This window comes from Opisthocomus hoazin, chromosome 4 (genome assembly GCF_030867145.1).
Source record: "Opisthocomus hoazin isolate bOpiHoa1 chromosome 4, bOpiHoa1.hap1, whole genome shotgun sequence".
NCBI lineage: Eukaryota > Metazoa > Chordata > Aves > Opisthocomiformes > Opisthocomidae > Opisthocomus > Opisthocomus hoazin.
In genome coordinates, this window is record NC_134417.1 from 22,402,076 (window position 1) to 22,424,433 (window position 22,358).

Consider the following 22,358-nt stretch of genomic DNA (forward strand, 5'->3'; position numbering starts at 1 on the left):
CCTGCAATACATTTCGGGGCACATCAGGCTGTTGACTTCTGCACCGATGTTACCTGTCCAGTTCTCCGTGTACATTTGTTTTCATTATTTGTGCCCCCCCTGCTGTTTTTTTCTGACAAGCTTGGGATCTGAAAGCTGCTTTCCCAGACCTTTAAGTAACAATCCACCATCAGCTGTGCTGCGTATGGAAGGCTGCGACTGGAATTTGTTTTCACAAAAGGCACATCACAGGACCTGCCTAATCAGCAGTTACCTAGTTTGCTCACACCAGACAGAGTCAATTTACAGACCATGCCTGCTGTTGACGCTGCTGTCTGCTCTGGATTATTCCAGTCTGCCTCCGCTTTCTAAAACTAAATGTTAGTATTTTTAATTGCTGGTTTTAACTCTTGGCTAATTGGGCACAAGCTCATGCTGTTATGGATCCCTCCAAGGCAAGCAAGAGGGATCACACATAAAGGAGATTGAGTGGGGTTGCTGGTAGTGACAAAATGGGTTTGTGCCATTCTGGTCCAGTCCCTCTTCCATAGATCGTTGAGTGGTGATGGAAAAGGTCAGGTACCACTGTCCCCTTGCTACACCTGCCCGGTCACGTTGCAGGGAGTCCAGCTCTTGGAACACGATGCCTCGCAGGACTGCCACCTTAATGTCAGGCAACTCTGAGGTTGCTGCTTGTTCATGTTGCAGCTGAATGAGCTTGTAGATGTTGGAGGATACATCTTGTGGGTAGGTGTCTCAGGCTTGCATATGGCAAATGGTGAGGTTACAGATCATGATATTTTATTGCTATTCATTCTTTTTGTTGTTGAAGATATATGAAATAAAAGTGATTCATTCAGAATAATAACTCCAATATAATTTTGCAATAATAGTGAAGAACATAGGCTGTCTCTCTATGTATTGCTTAGAGGTATTACTAAATTTGACCAAAAGAAATACGAAAATTGATTTTTTTTAAACCAAGAAACAAATGGCTGGTGAAATTGTTATGGGATTTCTTTCTCTGAGTTTTAATGAGATTTTTTTCCATACAACTATCTCTAGTTGAGCCCATCTTAAAAATAATTTCACATTATGGAAGAAATGCAGCCTATCCCGTGCATTTTGCTGTATAGGGTGCCAAAGATTTACAATCTGCAACTTCCCAGTTCAGCTCGTTATATCATGATCAGTTTTCTCTACTCCTGACCAGGCTCTGACTGTAGCAACATAGACCCAGGAAGAACATTCAGGAAACATAAGCTCAGCACCTACCTGAGGGATTACGGACCGCAGGAATGATGAGGCTGAAGAAGCAGCTACAGATGTGCTCTAGTTTGGAAACAGGCACCTGAATACTCCAGCCGCTGTCACCTGGTGTGCAGCAAAATCACAGCAGCTCTGCTGTAACATCTCTGAGTTAAGGTCATCAGCAAGCCAACAGTTCAGATTAAAATTTTAACCTCAGAAAATGTTTTCTTATTTTTTTTCTTAATATATTACCAAGATTTAAGTTGCTGTTTCTATTTCCTTAGCACATCAGACCACAGACCTAGACCCATTACTATCATAGTGATAAAAACCTGAAATAAGATCTTTGGTTGCTCCCTACTGCTGGATTTCAGTGTGATGGCTGCAGATACTGTGTGGAAGAGTCCCCAATGCACTCAGCTGGGCTACGACTACTTACACTTGCCAGCCTGCAGAAAGAGGTGCTTTCCAGTACCACTGCTGCCTTTTGACACCCTTTCTTGATTTTCCAGTGAGACTTTCACACTTCCAGGACAGCCAGTGGAGCTGTGGAGGCTGCAGTGTTTGTGGTCTAAAGATGAGTGGTTGTTCTGCAGTGTCCTTGTCCAGGACTGCTGTATTCCACTGTGACTTGCAATGGCGAACTTAAAGTGTATATGCGTAACAGCCTCATAACATCCTAGGGTTGTGTGTCGCTAACATCAACAAGGCAAAGACATTTTTAAACTCAAAAGCTGAACAAGACCATTCAAGACTTATTGTTTCATTAGTATATACCTATAAGAGTAGGGAGAGAAAAGAGAGTAGATATTAACGCCAATCTAACTGCAGAAACTCTCTGAACACCAGCAGGGAAATTCCTGCTCTCAGGGATGAAAGACAAGATATATCCCATTTCCTAGAAATGCTCTTCATTGCCTTTATGAAAAACCAAATAAAGCTATTATGCAGCTAAGCATGATGCACAAGCTCCTTACCTCTCCTCCTCAGAAAATGCCACATATAATACAAGACTGAAGCTAGGGACACTTAGGTAACAGTCACAGTATCAAAAAAGCTGCTTTTTGGCTGAACAGATGTGAACCATACATAATCATAGAACCTTTAACTCAAACAATTCTACTGTAAATCAAAATCTGCTGTGCCTGGTATCTAGGTTAACTGGATGACAACATCTTAGCAAATTCTTCAAATAAATAAAGAGTTCCTAGGGGATGTTAGAGTCAATGAGTCTCGTGAATGTTCACAGCTGTTCTCTGAAATTCAGAATTTTCTAACTTTGACCTCTGATCTGAGAGAACAGTTTTACAGAAGCCCTACAGATCAACAGGATGGATGTGCACTTGATGGTGATTGCACCACAGGTAGTGCCCATTAGCTGGTGCTTTTCATATTGATCTCTCCTCTAAATGGATAATTTTAGTAGTTTCATAGGCAATGAAGCCATCAATATCTGTGATATTTTCCACCTCTTTGACCTCAGTATGTGGCAAATATTGCTATCAGTTTTATCTGTTTTGTTCTGTTTGTTTTTAGTTTTTCAGTTAATCTGATTGCAACACACAGCATGAGGTTCAGGGGTTTGAAGAACTTCAGCCAAGGCTCTCTAAGATACAAGTGAGCACATTTTACATATTTGTCTTCATAACACTAAAGATTTACAAGACAATAATCAGTTCTCTCTCCAGTAAAGAAAATTTACAATGATTTAAATAAAGTATCACTCTAAAGCATATTTTTATAAATCTTGTGGTCTTAAGTGCTTGTCAAATAGATGTCAGAGACCACACGGAAGTCTAAAAATGCTCATGTAAACCCTTCTTCAAATGCTTGACATCAATCTGTGTATTGTACATCTTCATGCTCAACATAGGTTAAAATAGTGCAGCTCACTGACATTGTAACTAGAGGCCGCTAAGCTGACAGAAATAATTTGTTATGCTGCTTGCAACTAATAAACCCCCTTTTGCTTTTGGGCAGTTTTTGAAAATACAGCTCTCATCCTTTTCACATGTGAACTCTCGCTGTTCCTACCATCTCTTACAGTCCTTAGACAAAGGTTTGAAGCCTACAAACACTCAGAACAGGAGAAAGGAACGCCTGACTGCATAAAAAAGAACCCCACTGCACCAGAACAGGCAGCTAGTCTTTTCTGTTAAGTGTAGCTATTGTGTGTTAAACGCATCTAAACCCATACCAAGTTCTGAGAAGAATCAGCCTACTTGATCAAAGAAGCTAGACCTGGCAAAACACAGCAGTCTCACTGAGTGCTACAAGGAGCCTCCGTTCCTGCCGGTGTGCCAGGCTGCTTGGCAGTGGTTTGATCCCCAAAATTCACTCCTCTGGGCTGCTCTTTGTCCCTCATCTTGTCTTCCCTGCTTTCTCTCCCCTATGGCATTTCTCTGTTCTGCATTTGCACTTGCTAACTCACTCCTAACAAAGGTTACCCCTCACAAAGTAATATCACATAAGATAATGTTGTGGAACTAGCAATTCTCGTAAACTGCATAACTGTGTCTCACCTATTATGAATCTTGGAGTTATTTAGAGAGATGAAAGAAAGAAGAAGAAAACCTCCAGCCCATCTCACCATCCCAAGGCAGAATCCATTTCAAAATGCATCCTGTGCTGTAGAAGCCATATGCAACTTACTCCAGTCTTAGCTATGCTTACCATTAGAAAGCTCCTACACTATGAAGTTTTTAAAGTGAGGATTGTTGATTACTTCATGATACCTCAGAGTCTTTGCTATTTAATTCTCATCACTGCTGGTCTTATTCCCTTAGCCATAGGCATTGTAGTAATAAAATAAAGAGCGGGTGTAAACAGCTATCATTCTGATCTATGAAACTACAAAAAATTATCAATCACATACATATATAAAAATAAATGCTTTCTCTCCTCTTCAAGCTGTCATAGTTAGTTAAATGTATCTAAAGGACAGAAAGGACAGCAATTTTTTTTTATCCACCTACTTTTGGTTCCTTCTTAGTCACCAGGGAAAACCAGATACCAGTAGACTATGATTTATCCAGTACTAAAATTCACCCTTTTACTTCAGGTAAAGCCCAGTGAGTTTCCTTACACTAGGCACCTAGTACTGGTAGTTAAATTTAGGAAAGAAGAATTCCATCCTGATAACCTTCTACATCCAGCCAGAAATCTACAGCAAAACCACCTCCCACAGTCACATCCAAACTATCAAACCCTCCTTCTACTCTTCAAGAGAGGAAACAAAGACCTGTTTCAGGTTATAAAACAGTAGAAAATTGGGTTTGATGCTCCACATCTGTAATTCATTCCCTTCTGCTATGGAAAGTGCTCATCTTTCTCAGGTGCAGTCAATGGAAATTTTACTGTTTACTGCAGCAGGGTCAGCAGGAGCTCAGCTCCGTGGAACAGCTATAGCATGGGTACGGGCACTGTGACAAAGCCCACTTCAGAACAAAGGTCTTAGTGTCTGCGCAGCCAGGAAAAACACATCAGCAATTGTCTGAAGTTTGTCCCTGAGCTAGAAACTATTCATAGACTCTTCAAGCTTTTTAATCTAGCAAGCAAAAGAGTTTACAAGTCACTGCTTATTTCTGGAGGCACATGCTTGCCTTAGCTTGAAGTTGGCTTTTGTCTATGAAATTGCACTTCCAGTATCCTTCAAAGGGAAAAATCACAATTTGGCATGTGTGTGAGGAGAATTCAGCAATGGCTGACAACTTCCTGGCACATGCCTGCATTACAGAATGCAGGAATTCTTGTACCGACCCACAAGCAACTAGTCTTGGCCACGCTAGACACTAGAGATACGAGAGTAGATGGATATCCAGGCCCATCCAGAACAGCAGTTCCTCTGTGCCTGGGATTTCTTAACTTAATAGAGGAGTTCAGTCTCCAGAGCTGTTCTGAGGAGTGTTTATATCCAAACACTACTATCATAGAAAAGAGATCATCTGTGAATAACCTTGGATACAGAACTAAAAGAAAACCAAGATAAATCAAAATCTCAATCAGAAGGATCAAGAAGACTGATAAAAATAACAGAGATTTAAATTATTTCAAGTATTTGCATTTGCGTGAGACAGTAGTAACCATGATGTGAGAAGGCATAAAGAAGAACAAAATTGCACTTACCACAGAAACAGTTTAAAAAAAGAACCCAAGACTTAAAGGAAGTAAGAAAAAAATTAGAAAATAAATCATAACTGAAAGGATTGGGATAATATACTTGTTGAGTAAAGGATGACTGAATGAGAGAGAACAAGCTGCACCCAGCAGTAGTCCATACTGAAGCAACTCAATAAAAACATAGTTTCTATTTTTAAAATAAAATCCTTGAATTGAATTGTAGAATGGAACCAGGAGAAGCATGGGACAAAGGGGAATTCACGTGCAGTATTACAACACAGTCCAAATTCTAGTAACCAACTAGCCCTTTTAGATTTAAGATAAACTGTACTGTTGAAAAAGGGTTGGTTTTTAAAACAAAGTTAATAGAATTCCAAATATACAAAAGTTACCAATATTTTATTGAATTTTACAATATATATTCCTTCTTCTGTCAAACATATCAGAATTTGCAAGTGTTTTCCTTGGTGTGTCTCAGAGCTACAGCTGGGAGTGGTTTCCTGGAGGAGTCCCCTTTCATGAACTTAACCCTGCCCTTGCCTCCTGGACAAGAAAAGAGGAAAATTCCCAGCAAGGCTCCTGTCTGCAGCAGTTATGGTTGTATCCTTTACTGGGTTTTGGTGAGCCTTCAAAGAATCAAGATACTCGAATGTGCCTAGAAAAAGAAAAAAGAATAAAAAACCCAAAACCCAAACCAAATTCCAAAACCTGGCTTGCTATTTTTCTTCTTCTATTACTTTTTCTGTTCTTGGACACCGAAGTCATGATTCACGAGAAGAAACCAATGGTTCATATTCTTTTCATCTTCTGTGAAGAGCTGTCATGGTACACTCACTCCAGTTACTGACAGGGGAGAGAAAAATATATTTATGGCAAATTGATGAATGTTAAAGAAAATATCAGCACATAGTTTAACATGGGAATCTGTACTAGCTGTCCAAAAGTAATTGGTTTTGGATGTTAATTACCTTTTTTAGTGAAGGTCCATGTTTCCGCTTTCATGAAATTGCTCTAGACTTACCTGTATGCAAATAAAAGCACAATTTATTCCTCTACTTGGCCAAGTTTCAACACTCCACAGGTGTATACCTTGTGCAAAGCAGAAAAATAACACTGTACATCCTTATCTTTATCATCAATCAGTAAAATATCACATGACTTCTGAAAATGTATTTGGTGACAAATGAACCATGTATTATTTTTAGAACCTTTCATTTAGCCTTAATTGCTTTAAATTACTGCTGAATTTGTTTCTACAAATTAATGGATGAAATAGGCACCTCATACATCTCACTCTCCCAGACTGCCTCCTGCCAGAAGGTTCTGCCCCATCCCTCATTTTATTCCAGGGAAAATTTGTATCCGGTATATTGTGCTGGGTCTGGCCCACAACTGCTTTGCAGTCACAAGTTTTCTTTCTCTAGCTTTCATGCCCATGAGACACAATCATGCTCCAGCCCAGAGCCATGCGGCCACACTGACCCAGTGCGGAGACCAATCTCACATGACTTGCTGAAAAATAAGGCATATTAGCTGAGGTTTGACCTTACAGTATCATGGTGACGTGTCTTTTCGGAAAGAACTGATCTGTATTCAGCCGCCAAGTGTGAATACCTGAACATGCATGCTCCTCTCTGCAGAAATACGGGTGGATGAGTAACTCGTGGAGGTCTGCAAACATCCGAAGGCTCTTAGAAGCCATGGTCATAGCTCTTTATCTTTGATGCGGACCTCACAGGACTTCATACAGATTTCTGAACTGATCCTTCTTTCAGTAAAGTCAACAGCGAAATTCTCATTAACTTCCACAGCAACTGAAGAAAATCACTACATGCAAAATTTATCTTTTCTTGAATAATGCAGTTAAAGTGTTAGCAGCTCACACAGTCTTTCATGAACCTGTTGTTAATTGAGCTTTAGTATTGTTACCTCTGGTTGCCAGCATTACCAACTTCCATGTGAAGAAAAGTTACTGACTCTGGCAGCTGTAAAGCAGAAAACCTGAATACTAAATGCCCAGCCCTAGAGACTGAAGAACTCCACATTTATTATTTTGTTAAATGGCATCATTCTAAAGCTGAGCTCATAAACGCCAGGTGCCTGGTGTTGCTGACACCGAGGAGGGAAAATTCAGCTGACAGAGGAAATGCAGCTATTTCTGCCCTGAATTTACAGCAAGCGTGTGGCTCAGCTGTATGCCTCTGCGTCCAGAGTGAAGCAGAGCAGAGCAGACTTACAACTGCTGTAAAGCGTCATTGTGTCTCTGACATATAGGTCAACATACAGATGTGAGGATCAGGCAGAACTGAATGTTCCTTTTTATAAAAATTTTAACATAAAACTTACCATGGCATGTTAAGGCTGCCAACGGTGGCACAAACCTCTTTGTATCAGAGTCATTACCAGGGATTTTTTTTTTTTAAATGTAGAAGGCTCTTTTTTTGTTTTCCTGAATTTTGGCCTTAGATACAAATAACTAGAAGTATATTTTAAAGCACATTTTAGCATCTGATAGTGCTGCTAAAGCTGGCAGTTATACTCGTAACAATTTCTGTGAGTGGGTGTCCATGTGCGTGAGAAGCTATGCAAAAATGGAAGGTGAGATGAGCCATGATGAACATTAAAGGTCCGGAAGCAGATCGATAGCTGGTGTAAATTGTCAGGGCTTCATTGATTTCAGTGGCCTTGTGATAAATACTAATTTGGCTGGTGCTAAAAAAAAAGTCCTCAGCTGAGCATCTGGTCGATACCAGTGGCGAATGCAGAAGGAGGTATCGGTGTTACCTCCACACCGAGTGCGTGCATTTCCCTCTGAGTTGCCTCTGCATGGTGCACAAAGGTAAAATTCCCTGTTTATTCACGTTTTTTGAAATCTCTTCTGGTGGCTGGAGCAGCGCATGTGGGGATGCACGTGGAGAGGAAGATGCAGATATATACAAGAAGGCATTTTCTGTGACAAACAAATACTTACACGGCTTTTACTGCTGTGATGCTACTTTTATCTTCAAATGAAAAAAAGAGAACATTTCCAGATACTGTATGAAAATTACTTGTACAAATTTGTTGCAATTCTATGAGGTTTTTCATTTATCCCAATAGAGAGGGGAACTAAACTGAGAATAGGCTTTAATCCACTATTTACATACAATACGTAAATTCCATTCAGCAACCAAAGCTTATGAAAGAACTGAGAGTTTCCCATGGGTATGAATTACTGGGGAATTATCATATCAACAGAAAGGAACGAAGCCAGGTTGCACATAAAAATCTACACTTACTAGGTGATTCTCAACATTTTTTTCAAAACATTTTCCACCAGCTACAGTTCATTACCGTGTTCTGACCATTTCCCATTTCACAAAGTTTAGCTTTTACTGAATCTGTAAATAAGAAATCAATTATACAATAGCATGAACAGAACCTAAGAGAAAAGGGACTTGCATAGCTGGTGGTTAACTCATGGATTCCGCTACGCAGTTCTCTCGAACCCCTTGTAAAATGCCGCTAATTTCCGGTTTGCATACAAAGGTATTGATGTGCCAGAATTAAATCAAATTAGAACATTTGGAGTAAAAGCCCCTTCACCATGTTTCAATTTGTTCCTATTTATTTGGAGGCCTCAGTAGGACATCTTAATCTTATAGTGCTATTATTTCAAATAGAAAAAGAAATTTTTAATGTTATTTGAAGAAAGTCCCTTAGCTTGTAGACTGAAAAAAAAGCAGAACTGCTGCAACAGATATTTTGACAAGAGCTTTGAATGAAAAATAACAAACCCTCTGCAGGGAATTTCCCATTAATCTAATTTATTTGGGAGCACATTTTCACTATAATAATTAAATTATTTAATGTTCGTTTACATTAAAAAGCCATCATCTGTAACAGTTCATTACTAGAAAAAAAGGCGGGGGGGGAAAGGCCAATATTTTAAACTAACACTGCAGAAAAAAATACCAACAACTTGCAAACATCAAAGGAGGGCCATGATGTTTGACAGCTTCCTATGAATTCAGCTGTTTCAGCTCTTAGTGAAGCTGGCAACAGAAATTTCAGTGTTTTCTGGGCAGTGGTGTCTTCAAAGCTGTAACATGTTTGTTTGCTAGACCTCTATTCATCCTGTTTTCAGGATGTCTCAATAACCAAAATATCCAGTAATTAAAGTCTTGTGTCATTGGGATCCATGTTTAGTACAGACAATGAAAACAACAATTGCATTTCCCTACAGACCCTTATATTCAGGTGGCTCATCCGTGCCCTGCAAGGCTTCAGTGGGTGGAGAATACCACGTATAACCAACTGAGATACCATTGAGCAAAATGTGTTTTCATCTGCTTTATTTCTCCTAGAAATGTCAGCACAGCACATTATATTGCCTGGAATTTTAATAGATAAACGAGACAATGATTCCATTGTGTTTTTTTCTCAAAATGGTAGAATACATTTTCTTAAAAAGATCTGCAAACATATTTACAAAAGTGTAAATGCAGGCTTTTTATAGTTTTACTGGACTTCCAAAGACTGAATGATATCCTAATTTTATTGGAAATCTGGTCCAAGGATGATACAAGAAATTAAATATTACACTCATTTTTGCTTTCTTGTAGGCTACCGTGGAAAACAAATCAAAGAGATAAATATTTCAAAAAAAGAACAAACTCATATTCCATGAAGCGTAATGAAGATATTCCAAAACCATTTCCTACATTTTTATTTTGTTTCAGCTTTAAAACATCTCTTGGTCTTTCTTAATGTTGTGTTAAAATGTGGGACACCATCTTACTTTTGGAAAGCCACTGCCGTAACGGAATTATAAAGTAGCCACTAAAACATCATTCACAGTATCTGCATCAGAGGAATGGACTTTTTTTTTCAAAGAGGAGTGATAAAATTTCTGTTGTTGCCTTCATCTTTCACATTTTAAATACTGTTGGCTGACAGAAATAAAGTGTAGTGTCATGCTTGGTTTACCTAAATTATTTATTTTGTAACTAATAAAAGTAAACAATTACCAGATACTGTATATATAGAGATATATAGATATATGGCCACAAATAAACTATAGTAGAAAGTTATTTTGGTTTTGATAAAGTTAAGAAAAGCACATAAAATCATGTTTCGTTAATATCTTGTTTTATGGCCATCAATATTTTTGTATTTTTTTGTTTTGTTTCATCAACATAGCAAAATACAATCCTCCTATTAAACAATAATTATCAGATGGCAGACAATTCTTTTTATTGGTTTACATTGGCAGGTCACAGTCTAAAAGCACAACCACATCAGGCAGAAATTGCACACAGACCACCCTGGATTTTGAAGACTATTTTTTTATGCTTCTACCAAAAGAGCTTAATTTAAAACTGGGGACTGTAACAAGCACTAATTAAATACATGGATTTCTTTTTTTTTTTTTTTTTGTTCAATAAAATGACTGAAATTGTAGTGCTTTATTTTGCTTTCAGCTTCCATTTTAACATTTGTGCTTGATATTAGCAAACACGCTTTGAAGCTTTTGCTTCCCAGCTATAGTTCATGAAAGTTCAATCACCCGAATAAAACCCAGGTGATTTTTTTTCCCATCATGGAATACTGTAGATCTATTTCAATTAGGCCTATTCCTTGGCTTTTTTTCTGGTGTTGATATTTGCATTTTTAACTTATTCCTGAAAACTTGGGGAGAGTTGCGTGTAATATTATGACATCCTACAGTGACAATGTCAGTATTTCTGTAAGAAACAGTCGTAGGTGGGACTGGCCCATAAATATGCAATTGTATTAATCGTAGAAGGCATGTTCATGTCTTCAAAAACCAGACTGGTCTTAAGATATTACTCTTTATTTGAGACAGTTACCATTACTTCATTAAAAAATGACAAAACAGCAATAAACATTTTAGCTCTTTAATGAGCAAAGATCAGGTCTCTTAGCATTGGAATAATATTCGTTATCCAGATTATCTTTATTTCACTCAGTGACCAGTAATATGGCCAAGAAGTACAAAGTAATTTTCCATCAAGTAGTATACAATTTTTGTGTGTAATAAGCTTTCATTCTTGAAAAAGAGTAACTGAAAAGAAATGTTTCTGTTACTGCAGTTAGTTTGTCAGAGAAAGTTCTTCGCATTATCTTACAAACTATCAAAATTGCTAGTAATCTGAAAAAATGTAAAAAAAAAATCACATAACTTTAGTCTAATAGAAATATAGTACAGGTAAGAGAGAAAGGATTTATCAGGGATGTGCTCTTAAGTCCATCTCAATTATTTCTTTTATATAAATGTACATCTGATTACATATACAAACATTTTGAAAGGACCATGGTGTAGAATTACTGGAAAGCAACAGGGGAATGAAGAATTTCTTGTGATTTTAGAACATTCATTTCCAATCACACAAACATACGTAGTATTTAGATTTTAAATTTTCCAGTTGTTGGTGCTCTCCCCATTCTTACACACCCTCTTATTCTACACTGTTGCCATCTGGTCTAGAGAATTCATTTGAATGGCAAAGCTAATGTATAGCAAAACGGGAATTAACTTTATATTAAAGTATTGTAAGTAAATTTTGTAACATGCAACATGAGTTTAAACAATAAACTGAAAGGTGTAATCAGAGCAGTAATATTGGGGCATTTTTGTATTGCAAAATATCATTGCAATTACATTTTTGGACACATATTACCTTACCAATTTGAACTAAATATATTGTAACTAAATCACAGCAAGTTATAAATCCTTCATCAGAGGAGATTCCATTAAAGTTATAGTTATGTTAAAGTTAGAAATTATTGAGGTGGAAAGGAGAAAGAACTTTAATAATACAAATTTTTTGTCTGGGATTCGTATCAGCGAGAGTTCATCACTGTATACCTAGAATGCCACAAAAACCTTTAAGAACTGTTGCAATTCCTTCTATTTCTGAAGCTACTCTGAAATATTTTACTGTAATTACTTTTGCCCCTTTAAAAAACTTCTTTAGGTTGTGCCAATTGATGGAGAAATCTTCTATTAAAAACTCCAATGGGATGAGAAGAATTTTAATTACGGCTTAATCAGCAGCACAGCCACCAAGCATATAAATTATCATGCACATCGTGCTAAAAAAATCCAGTTTCCTTTATTCCCACAACTTTTATACTGACAGCACTTATGTGATAATGTTGTACCTGCCAGGCTGTAAAACTTCTTTGACTGACAGATTTCAGCATGAGCCCCTTTCTAAGGCCTTAACAGCATTGGTGCTTTGTGTACTTATTCAAATATGTAAATATGGTCTATACAATAAACCACATCCAAATAAAAATTGGTGAAAATTATCTGACATTCCAAGAGTGTGTCCCTTGTGCATATTTATAGGTTTTAAAAATTTTCAGTCATAGTTCTTTCCTGTTTGTGTTGCACATGCCTAATTCCATTATGTAACTTAAATCTTCAAAAAATTAATACTTGAATGTGAATGAAAAAGTATCATTCAGGACAACTGCTTCAAGCAATTGCAAACAGTTGGGTTTTTTTGTTTTTGTTTTTCTTTTGTCTGTTTCGTTTGTTTGTTTCTTAAGTTCATTTGATATATGTACAATTCATTTTTTTCAAAACCCCAAAAGTTCTTGATATGTATATTCACATAATATTCCTCCATATTTAAATAGTAAGAGTCTTGTAGGTTGAAAGCCAAGTAATCTTCAGTAACATCACCTACTGTAATCCATCAAAAAATAAAGTTTGTTTCGTCTTGTCTGGCTATACCCTGGTTGTTGAGTGTGAATGGGGGTGGGGATGAGGATGGGGCAGAGTGTTGTTCTGTCCTCCGGTAAATGTATTGAATGTGTGTAGGGGCTGAATCCCTGGTATAGTGTTGGGGATCATTGTGATGGTGTTGGGTGTCATTAAGGGAATATCATCAGGAGACCTTCTCATAGCTAGCGTGTAGTCTGGGGGACAGGCGGTCCTGAGAACCACCTCATGTGGATGGATGGACTCACATTCATGATCCAAGTCAGTGTGCTTCATTTGGAGGGACATTATCTCCTCTTCTTGTGCATGGGTAAGATCATTGGTAGTAGTACGCTGTGGGCTACATCTCCTATGAACATCATGTCTCCGCTTGTCTTTTTTGTAGTACAGTGCTGCAAAGGCCAAAATGTTCAGGAACAGCAAAGATGCACCAACTGCAATAGTAACACTCAATTCTGTTGAGTAGTCTCTTTGATCCACTGAAAATGGGCTTGGCTGTTGTTTGGGATCATCTTGTTTGGCTGTAGGAAAGGCTGAAGTAACAGAAACAGAATTTTTCCTTGTTGGTCTGAAAGTATTATCAGTTGATGGCACTTTAGTTGTGGTAGAGGTATACTGTGAAATGTCATTAAGATTGTGTAGATGAGGTACCAGTTCCAACCAGAGGTTCACTTTATTGGCTCTATAATGTTCTTTAACTCGTGGTTTTAATCCAATGTGAAGATACAGTTGGTCCTTCTGAGAATATCTGGTCCATGCTACTTCTTCAAAACGATTTGGTTTTGTATGAATGAATTTTGTATCTTGTGGCACTGGTTGATTTGGGTCACTAAAAAAAAAATATCTCCAATGTTACAAAGTATTTCAAAAGGAATTATAAAATTAACATAATGAAGGTTTTATAGTTAATATTTAAGCCTGCCTTTGGACAGAGCAGAATGCTGTTTCCTAAAATTAGAGGCCTTAATAATCTTGATTAGAAACAACACTATGTAAATGAACCCTTCTTTTACATAGACTTCAGTGACTTCCCTAGTTCCCCAAAATGCTACTATCTCTCACACTGAAATCTTTCACTGCCAAGGGCAGATTGAGGACAATGTGGTAATGCGGACAAATGCCTGTGAGAGGACATTAAGCTTTGCTTTTCTTTTTTTCGTAACGTAAAGCTCGTAAAGCTCATAAAGCTCAGCATTTCAGTTCATATGCAGTGCCTGTGGCCCTCCAGAGGTGAAAGACCTCTGGCATAATGCAGTATAACACATAGTGACTTAGAGTCCAATGGTCAAAGGTAGAAAAGTCTTTTGAACTACCAGTGAAAGAAGAGTTAATGAAAATGACAAAACTTTTCAAGTTTAAAGTCACATATTTTATGATCAGAAGTGTCAATTTAAAACAAAATACATTATTAAAATAATCTGTATTACATTTGATGCAGTATTTATATCATTTTCTGTCTCATGAGATGAAAATATTATCAGTGCTGTGGTAAAGTCAGTTACTAATGTAACTGTTTTTAACTATACACATGTTAAAGGCTTAGTTTTGTGCTTTTCTGGGGATCTCTTAATTATTTTTGTGTACAAAGTATTTTTGGAATTTCCTCACACAGAATTTTTGCAAAGGTATTTTTTCCCCTCTGTTTTGCTAGGATATGTAAGTGATCTGAGGGACATCCAACCCAATTCTTAATTTCTTATTCATGCTTCAAGTAGAGAGGCATTCACAAGTGAGATAACCAAGGTAAAGCACTGCGTCATTATATCCTGAGTTTGTATACAAGGCTATTCGTTATCTGGTACTCACCCAGTTTTTGCAAAGTTTGTCCAGTACGTCATCACCACCGCACTTAGCATGACATCATTTTTGGAAAAATTACAAGGAAATAATTCAGTAGGACCAATCATAGGGATTCCTAGTACGTAAGGAACCTCATCTCCATGGGCTGCATCTGCCCATGCAGGTACCTGATCTGTCTGGCAATGATGGTAGAAGGCATAGAAATACGTAGGCGATCCAAAATTTGAGTGAAGGTCTGCTGTAGCCACTGCTGGTGCAACCCACTGGTGATCAGTAAACAAAGCCAGCAGTGTTTTCCTTCTGGTCTCCGGATTGTGTCGATCTGCCCAGTCCGTGTACATAAATTTAATAGTTTCCCTCAATATATCTTTGCCTTCAGGGTATCCGTATAAGTTATCGACAAAATTAGAAACTGCAAAGTCAAAATCACTAGCTGATATGCCATCTTCGCTATCCACAATATTTTCAACAAATTTTAACCCTTCCCCTTGGTTAACTCCCAACATGATGTCATAATTGAGGAATTCTCCTTGTTCCATCAATATCTGAGGATCATCTGGTATCACATCGCCATCAATTACTGGTCCAAAGGCTATATGGTATCTTGCTGGTTGAATGTCCTGGTCGACAAGTTCTCTATAAGGCTTCTTCTGTAGACATTCTACCAATTCTACAGTGTCTGACATGTTGCAACCAACTTTTGTAGCCAACATCCTGGCGTATTTTGCAGGCTGAAAACTAACTGCCCAGCTGGAGAGAGCTGTTCCGCTTTGAGCTATTGCTCTTTGAAAAAGTCCTGTGGGGAGAAATGTTTAAAAACTACTGAAGTGACCTTGAAACAGCTACATATTGAATGATTCAAAGGAGATCTTTGAAACAACAGAAAACTTTAACAGAAGAGGTACTTGAATCTTAATAGTACTTAAATACACAAGATGGTGAGATCTGACTGTCATTGTACCTACAGGTAATGTATACAAAATAAATGCAATATGCGCAGAAACTGAAGCAAATGATTCTACCTCAGTGTAGTCCAGCTGAGGAACAGATTTTCAAAGAAACTCAGGAGGAAAAAGAGTGGCATTACCTTATTTAGTTTCACTATTGGCTTGAAAGAAATTCCGAAAGTTAAAACAATTTATAGGTTGGAGGAAAAGCCAATGAGCCTCTGAAATGGATTTAATTTCTGGATATTGTTCAAGCCATCAGCAGCATGCATGCATACAGCTATGTGTTAAATAAACCTAATATACTGCTTTTTATATTTTCTTTGGGATTAAACTTGGTTTGAGAGGTGCAGTGCTTTTGAATTGTATATCATAGCAAAAGTTTATATTCTGGACTGATGGAGGGGAAGGTACTAGCCAGCTATTAAATTTATAAGTGTCTAAGAGTCAAGATCCTTTCTTGTAAGGAGTTTTTCAGTGAAGGTTTATAGTGATCACACTTACATAAAAAGGGAAAATGATATATTTTACCCAATTTAGCTTTGCAATTCAGAATTTTAAACATATGTTCAGGTATTAATTTCGAGGAGAGAGACAGTATGATCTGGTGCTGCATATAAACTTGTAGCAAATCCCAAAGACTTCAGTGCAATTAGTTTGAATTTATGTTGATTTAACTAGCACTCTGGACCAGGAATTCTACTCATAGAAATAACAAAATATGTTTAAATTGACATTTTCCTCTCCCTTCCATAAGCATTTTTGAGCATATCATGGATGAAAACCTCACCCCCTTGTAGTAAATGAATCAATCCAATTTTTTTGCTGTTGACTTTAATGCAACCGAAACTCCACCCTTGTCCCAATACTTCTTGTGCTCCCTTTGTGTTGCGGCTTTGCCTTTTCCCACTCCCTTTAGGGAGGGCAATTCAGGTTCTGAAAGAGATTTTGAGTCTGAACCTTGTGCAAAATAATGCTTACCTCTAATGTTATAAACTTAGACTATATTTAGGTAACTGTGACCTTTCTGTTCTTTTACATTTTCATGGAAGTTCATCCAGTTCATTTCAGTAGCACATCTCTTGCACTAATTACTGGAAAGTATTTTATACTGGACCCTACCTCCTATATCTCACTGTGTGTAATACGAATGGGTCTATAGCATAACGTAAGTTATGCTGATATAAGGTATATGGATTTTACTTATGCTGATAGGCACCTGGAGTATTTCCACTGTCTTTAGTAGAGTGGCCTGGGGACTAGAAGTGACATCTGGCCTCACTCACTTAATTTTGCTAAGAATGTATCTTTGGTCCAATGCTTGATGAATAGCTGGATACTCCCACTAAAGGAACTGGAGTTAAGGTGCTCAGCTTACCTCAGAATTTTATTCCAATAATGCAAAAGATGGCTTTTACTTTGATAAATAACACGTTTCTACTGATGATCAGAGACATGCTTTTACAGCCTCTATTGCAGTACCAGACCCTGTAAGCTCAGAAGCTAGTTGGAATCAGCTGCTGGCAGGAAACATTTTACAAGCTTCAGAGGAATTTTAAAATCATTCTAGGCTGTATTAGGTCCAAATCCAAAAGTCTTAAAATCAGATAGGTGTAGGGACTGAAATATGTAAACTCAAGCCTCTCCTTAAATTTATAAGAAGTCATATAGGAGATATTATTTCCTTGCAAGATATGAGTAAAAAATAAGAAAGAACTTGAGCTATAAAGCAGGTAAAAATATATTTGCATGTTTACAAGGTCAGATATTGAGCTAGTATAAATCAGCTCAAAGTCAGCGGAATTACCACAGAGGATCGAGGCATTGTAATAAATGTAACTAAATGACAAAACTGAATTTTCACAAAGATGGATTTCATGATACTTCATAATGTTTCTTTTCTGTATATTGTGTAAATCTGTTTTTATTGCTTTATTAAGTATCTCTGAACAAGGACAGAAACTGTAAGCTACGTATTAAGAAAATGCTGATATAAACACTATGGCTTGCTAAGTGCTACATAAACATTAAAAGTTGGATTAAGTAAGAATGGACAAGTCCTCTGGCCATAAAGTTATCTTAGGAAATGAAACTAAACATCCCTCCTTCTGCTGAAGAATGCTTATGGAAATATTCCTCAATCAAACCATTTGGTGAAAAATGAACAACAGCATGAAAAATTATTTTCATTCTGTCATATTATTCCTGGCAGAAATTGGTACCAGACAGGATGGAGAACTACATTTTTATCTGATAATGTGTATGATTATTATAGGTCGTGGGCATCAGACTGACAGAAAGAGGATTTAAATATTCAATGGACCATAGCGCTTTGTGACTCCTATTCAGACACCAAAACAAATAATAATAATTTGCATATATTCATCTGCATTTCCAGAGCACTTTCTACAGATGGGTGCTGTTCTGCCCACTTGCAGATGGGCAGCTATGAACAGCACCATCTTGAAGTAGGCTGAATGCTTCCTCTCAACTACCAAGGGATCCTTTCAAAGGGAAATGAAGGAAGCAAAGAGAGCATCCGAACTTACAGCTTATGAAAGAGACTGGTTAATAATGTGAAACAAAAGTTTTTTTGAAAATGTTAAGATATTTGAAAAGTTTGAAAAATTGAAATAACTTCTTTTATGTGAAGCTGACCAATTTTTATTTTAATATTTTTTTTAATGGCAGGTCTAACCATCCCCAAATGAAACATAACATATATGGGGGTTTGGCACCTTGTTCTGTTTAATCCAAATTTCAATAAAGCATGTTTTTTCTTTCTTGTAAAAGAAATCCTTAAAAATTTACTTTTACAACTGGATTTTAATTATACATCTGTAAGCCCTCTCCAGTCCCCTCCCGAATCCTTTGATCTGCTCTGTTGGCAAACGACTGCATCAGTTTCCCCCCAAAAATTCTGCTCCTGGCAGAATTCTGGCCATGTGTTAGAATATGACAGGGTAAAGTTTGCTGATAAGAGGCAACACATGACTGTCCAGATACTGTAAATGTGGCATTTTGCATTAGGGTCACATTACGTCAAGAAGATCAAGACTAAGATCAAGTAAGCGTTAAGGGAGGATAAACCAGGTCTCCTCATTCAACCTTAAGCTAAATCCTCTATGACAAAATTTATATTTGTGAGTTCTGATGAAAAAGTTACCTGATTATACTGAGGTAATGCTTACATCTTGTACTTGTAGGACAGTTTATAAATATGTTCTATTTAACTACAGATAGTAATGGAAAAAAAGAAAACATTAAAAAATCAAATTGTGGAAATAGAATGAAATTTAAACCACAGTCTATTTTCCACTAGACTTTTCTTGTAAAAGCTTATTTTTTCTCTCATTTAAAATAATGTAAAGGCTTGATCTAAAAAATCTCTCACTTCTATTGACCTCAGTGGGCTCTGCATCATGACTTTGGGTAAATGCAGCTCTTTTAATGTCAGTGGAAAAAGTTTGTTATGACTGGCCAATTAGTCCCCCATGGAGATACAGCCATATAAATTAGTGAAGGATTGTATGTACAGGGCACAGTGAGATGTCCCTGGTAAAACTAAACATTACAGATAAAAATGCATGAAAACAGTGAGACAAAAGTAGTGTGATCAATAAGCAATAGCCATGCAAATGAGAGAAACTATGGAACTGTGGTGCAAAAATCATAGGAAAAAAAATTGGGTGCCTGAAACAGCATGTTTTTAATTTCCTGCCGTCTGACTCAACTAGAGAGAAAAGTTGTTAGTTATGGAATAGGAAAAAACATATAGAAGAAAATCCATTTGCAACTTGGATGCTTTGACAATTTTGGATCATGCATGCAAAACATTCAACAATTCTTTTATTAGATGACAGCAAGTGAAGTTCATGCAGTTTCAGACAAAAGATTTCTGAACTAGGTACTTGTTTCCTTCCCACAAAATAATAGTTTTAAGCATTTCAGCTGTTAGCCTGAAAAGAAAAACTGTGTCATTTTAGTTTTCTTTAAATTCTGCTCCTCATGAGAAACTAAACATGCCTTTCATAACTGTCTGCATATAGACGACCTCATCTACTGTGAGCATGACTGACTGGTTTTCCAAAAAGGCCACCCTTAGATAGGAAAGAAAAGAGACAAAAATGATGCACCGAGAAAATGCTATTCAGAAGTCTGCTATAAAGTGTTTCTACAAAGCTCCATAGGAAAAAGAAGAAAGTGACCTAAAATTTAAACATGCACGGGAGAGCCAAGGGAGAAGGCGGCTTGCACAGCCTTTAAAAAGTTTGCTGAATATTGAGCTGAACTCAACAGTTCGTAGGAACAAAGAGAATATACAGAGCATCACATAGTACTAATGGCGGTGGCATGCAGACACCAAAATTGTCAAAATTTGCAACCTGCATAATACCTTTGGTTGAATTGCTCCAACGGTTACCTTCAGAATAATGGGATAAAGTCAACAGATTGACGCATGAACCGCCTGCACCAGATCCAAAAACAGTTATTCTTAATGGGTCACCGCCAAAGAACCCAATATTTTCACTAGTCCATCGCAAAGCTTGAATTAGATCAAGGAGGCCGTAATTTCCTTTTGCTGCTTGGTCCCCAGTGCTCAAAAATCCTGTGAATGTAAATGAAAAAAGAAGGGGTTAGCAAGTGCCCTTCTGCGTAATCCTGTTGCAATCTTCTAAGTAAGATGTCAAAAGTATATGCCATTAAATATTATGCATCTACATAATTTTCCATATTCACTGAGCAACAATTTGCAATTTTGCACTCTTTCTGAAACAAATTATTTGTTATTCACTTTTTTGGCCGTGGTATATAAATGTAGGAAAGATGACAATATATCCCAGGCAAAATACTCATTTAAGCCTTCACAGGTCACAATGCATTACTCCCAAAGACTTTGTGTTGATTATACAAAGTCTAAGAGTAAAGATTTAGGGAACAGATATGCTGCCGTCATTTGTAAGTGATTTGGTCAACTGTGTGTTGCACTTCCACATTTACATGCAGCCGTGAGCTTTGTGCACGCCTGAGAGGCAGCAGTTTTGCTTCTCTGTAGACTGTGTTTGGTGATGTTCTGGCAACACGCTATCTTTTCCTTTTTTCTCCCCCCCCGAAATTCAGCTTATGCCACAGGACAAGCTGGGTTGAACAATGTGAGCAGCTCTCAACTCCCTGAGCTCCATCCTGCAGTCGTTAACCTGAGTTAATTAAGTCTACATTAAATGGACAAAGACAATTTAAGCTGTTTCCATGACCCCTTAACATCAAGAAGACAAGAGCTCAGGGGTAATCTGGAGAGCATAAGAATTGCTCCATTTTGTTCATACTGGAAGAAAAACAGCAGAACATGTCAGGTGCAGGAACAACTGTTTTACGCTTCACTCTTAGCAGGACCCTCGTATTTAGTGTTGCTGTCACTCTGGTCATTGGAGCCTACTGACTCTAAAAGGCAGACAACAAAAACTTTGAAGAAAGTCTCTGTTGATAAAAGACATTCCTTTGCTTTTGGATCCTATTTGTGGACATTTCCAATTTTCTCAGATTAATAAACAAATGTTTAAATAATGTCAGCATTATGAAGTAGCCCAGCATCCTCATTTGCATATCAAACTGATTTAATGGTCACTAAATCGACAGTTAACTGTTTTTCAGTACAAGCTTTGTAGAGAAATGCAACCATTGCAAGAATTATTTCCACATTAATTAGATATTAGCAGGTCTTCTAGTCTCGTCAAAGTTCTACTGATTTAACTCTCTTGAGGGCAGACAGCCTACTCCAAAGAAGTTTACAGTAGTTTTTCAGACAAATGGCTCTCAAAGCAGTCCTACTGTTTCATTATGACAATAAAAGGAGATTTTGAGACATTTCTAAGAACACACATAGGCGTATACATATATAAAATAAGAACAACAACAAGAACACAGACAGGTGCATGCGTGTGCCTACATTCACGTATATAACGAACATATCATTTGGTACTTCATTATTATTCGGATTTGACTTCAAATGGCAAACTTACATTTGGTATTCTGTTGTATGCGTAGGCATTTATACTAACAGACCTTCTTTGCTGTAAACTGCACTGAAAGCTAATTGGCCTTGCTGCCTCCGTAGTTGAGCTATGCTCCATTTAGGGCAAGCAGCTTTGTTTGTGTAGGTCAGTCCTGATTTTTGTTACCATGGCGAGGGAAGGGGAAAATGGCATAAGGTGGCAGGCGAGCAATTCTCCCACTTCCAGACCTAATGTACCAAGTCTAATGGGCATACTTCATTCACTGTGGCCGTACTCTGATACTAGACTTTAAAATAACCACTATTCTATCACGAAAACCTGTCACATTTATTACTTCACTGCATAAAAAAACAAAGCAGCATCACTACCGTAGAAGAAAATACCACCTTGATATTCAGGGAAAGCCCAGAAAGGAAGTCAGAAATATAATTTATCCATTCTCATTTTACTATTACAGCTCAGTACTGAGTTGAGATGAATATGATGATATTTTACTCTGCTTTACTCTTTTGT

The 22,358-nt window shown here is 37.4% G+C and overlaps 1 protein-coding gene across 7 annotated transcripts in view; it reads right to left on the reverse strand.

Annotated features, from left to right (window-relative positions):
* Window positions 1-9,431: 9,431 nt before the first annotated feature.
* NLGN1 (neuroligin 1) overlaps window positions 9,432-22,358 on the reverse strand; it is a 405,822-nt gene continuing 392,895 nt past the window's right edge. For 3 of the 7 annotated variants that reach the window (XM_075418312.1, XM_075418310.1, XM_075418307.1), the window contains 3 exons: window positions 20,255-20,440; window positions 14,891-15,680; window positions 9,432-13,913 (listed from right to left, as the gene is read on the reverse strand). In XM_075418312.1, the coding sequence (XP_075274427.1) occupies window positions 13,091-13,913; window positions 14,891-15,680; window positions 20,255-20,440 (1,799 nt within the window). In that variant the 3' untranslated portion in view covers window positions 9,432-13,090. Of the gene's footprint in view, window positions 13,914-14,890; window positions 15,681-20,227; window positions 20,441-22,358 lie in introns of all 7 variants that reach the window. The other 4 variants (XM_075418306.1, XM_075418305.1, XM_075418311.1 and 1 more) reach the window with 2 other exon arrangements.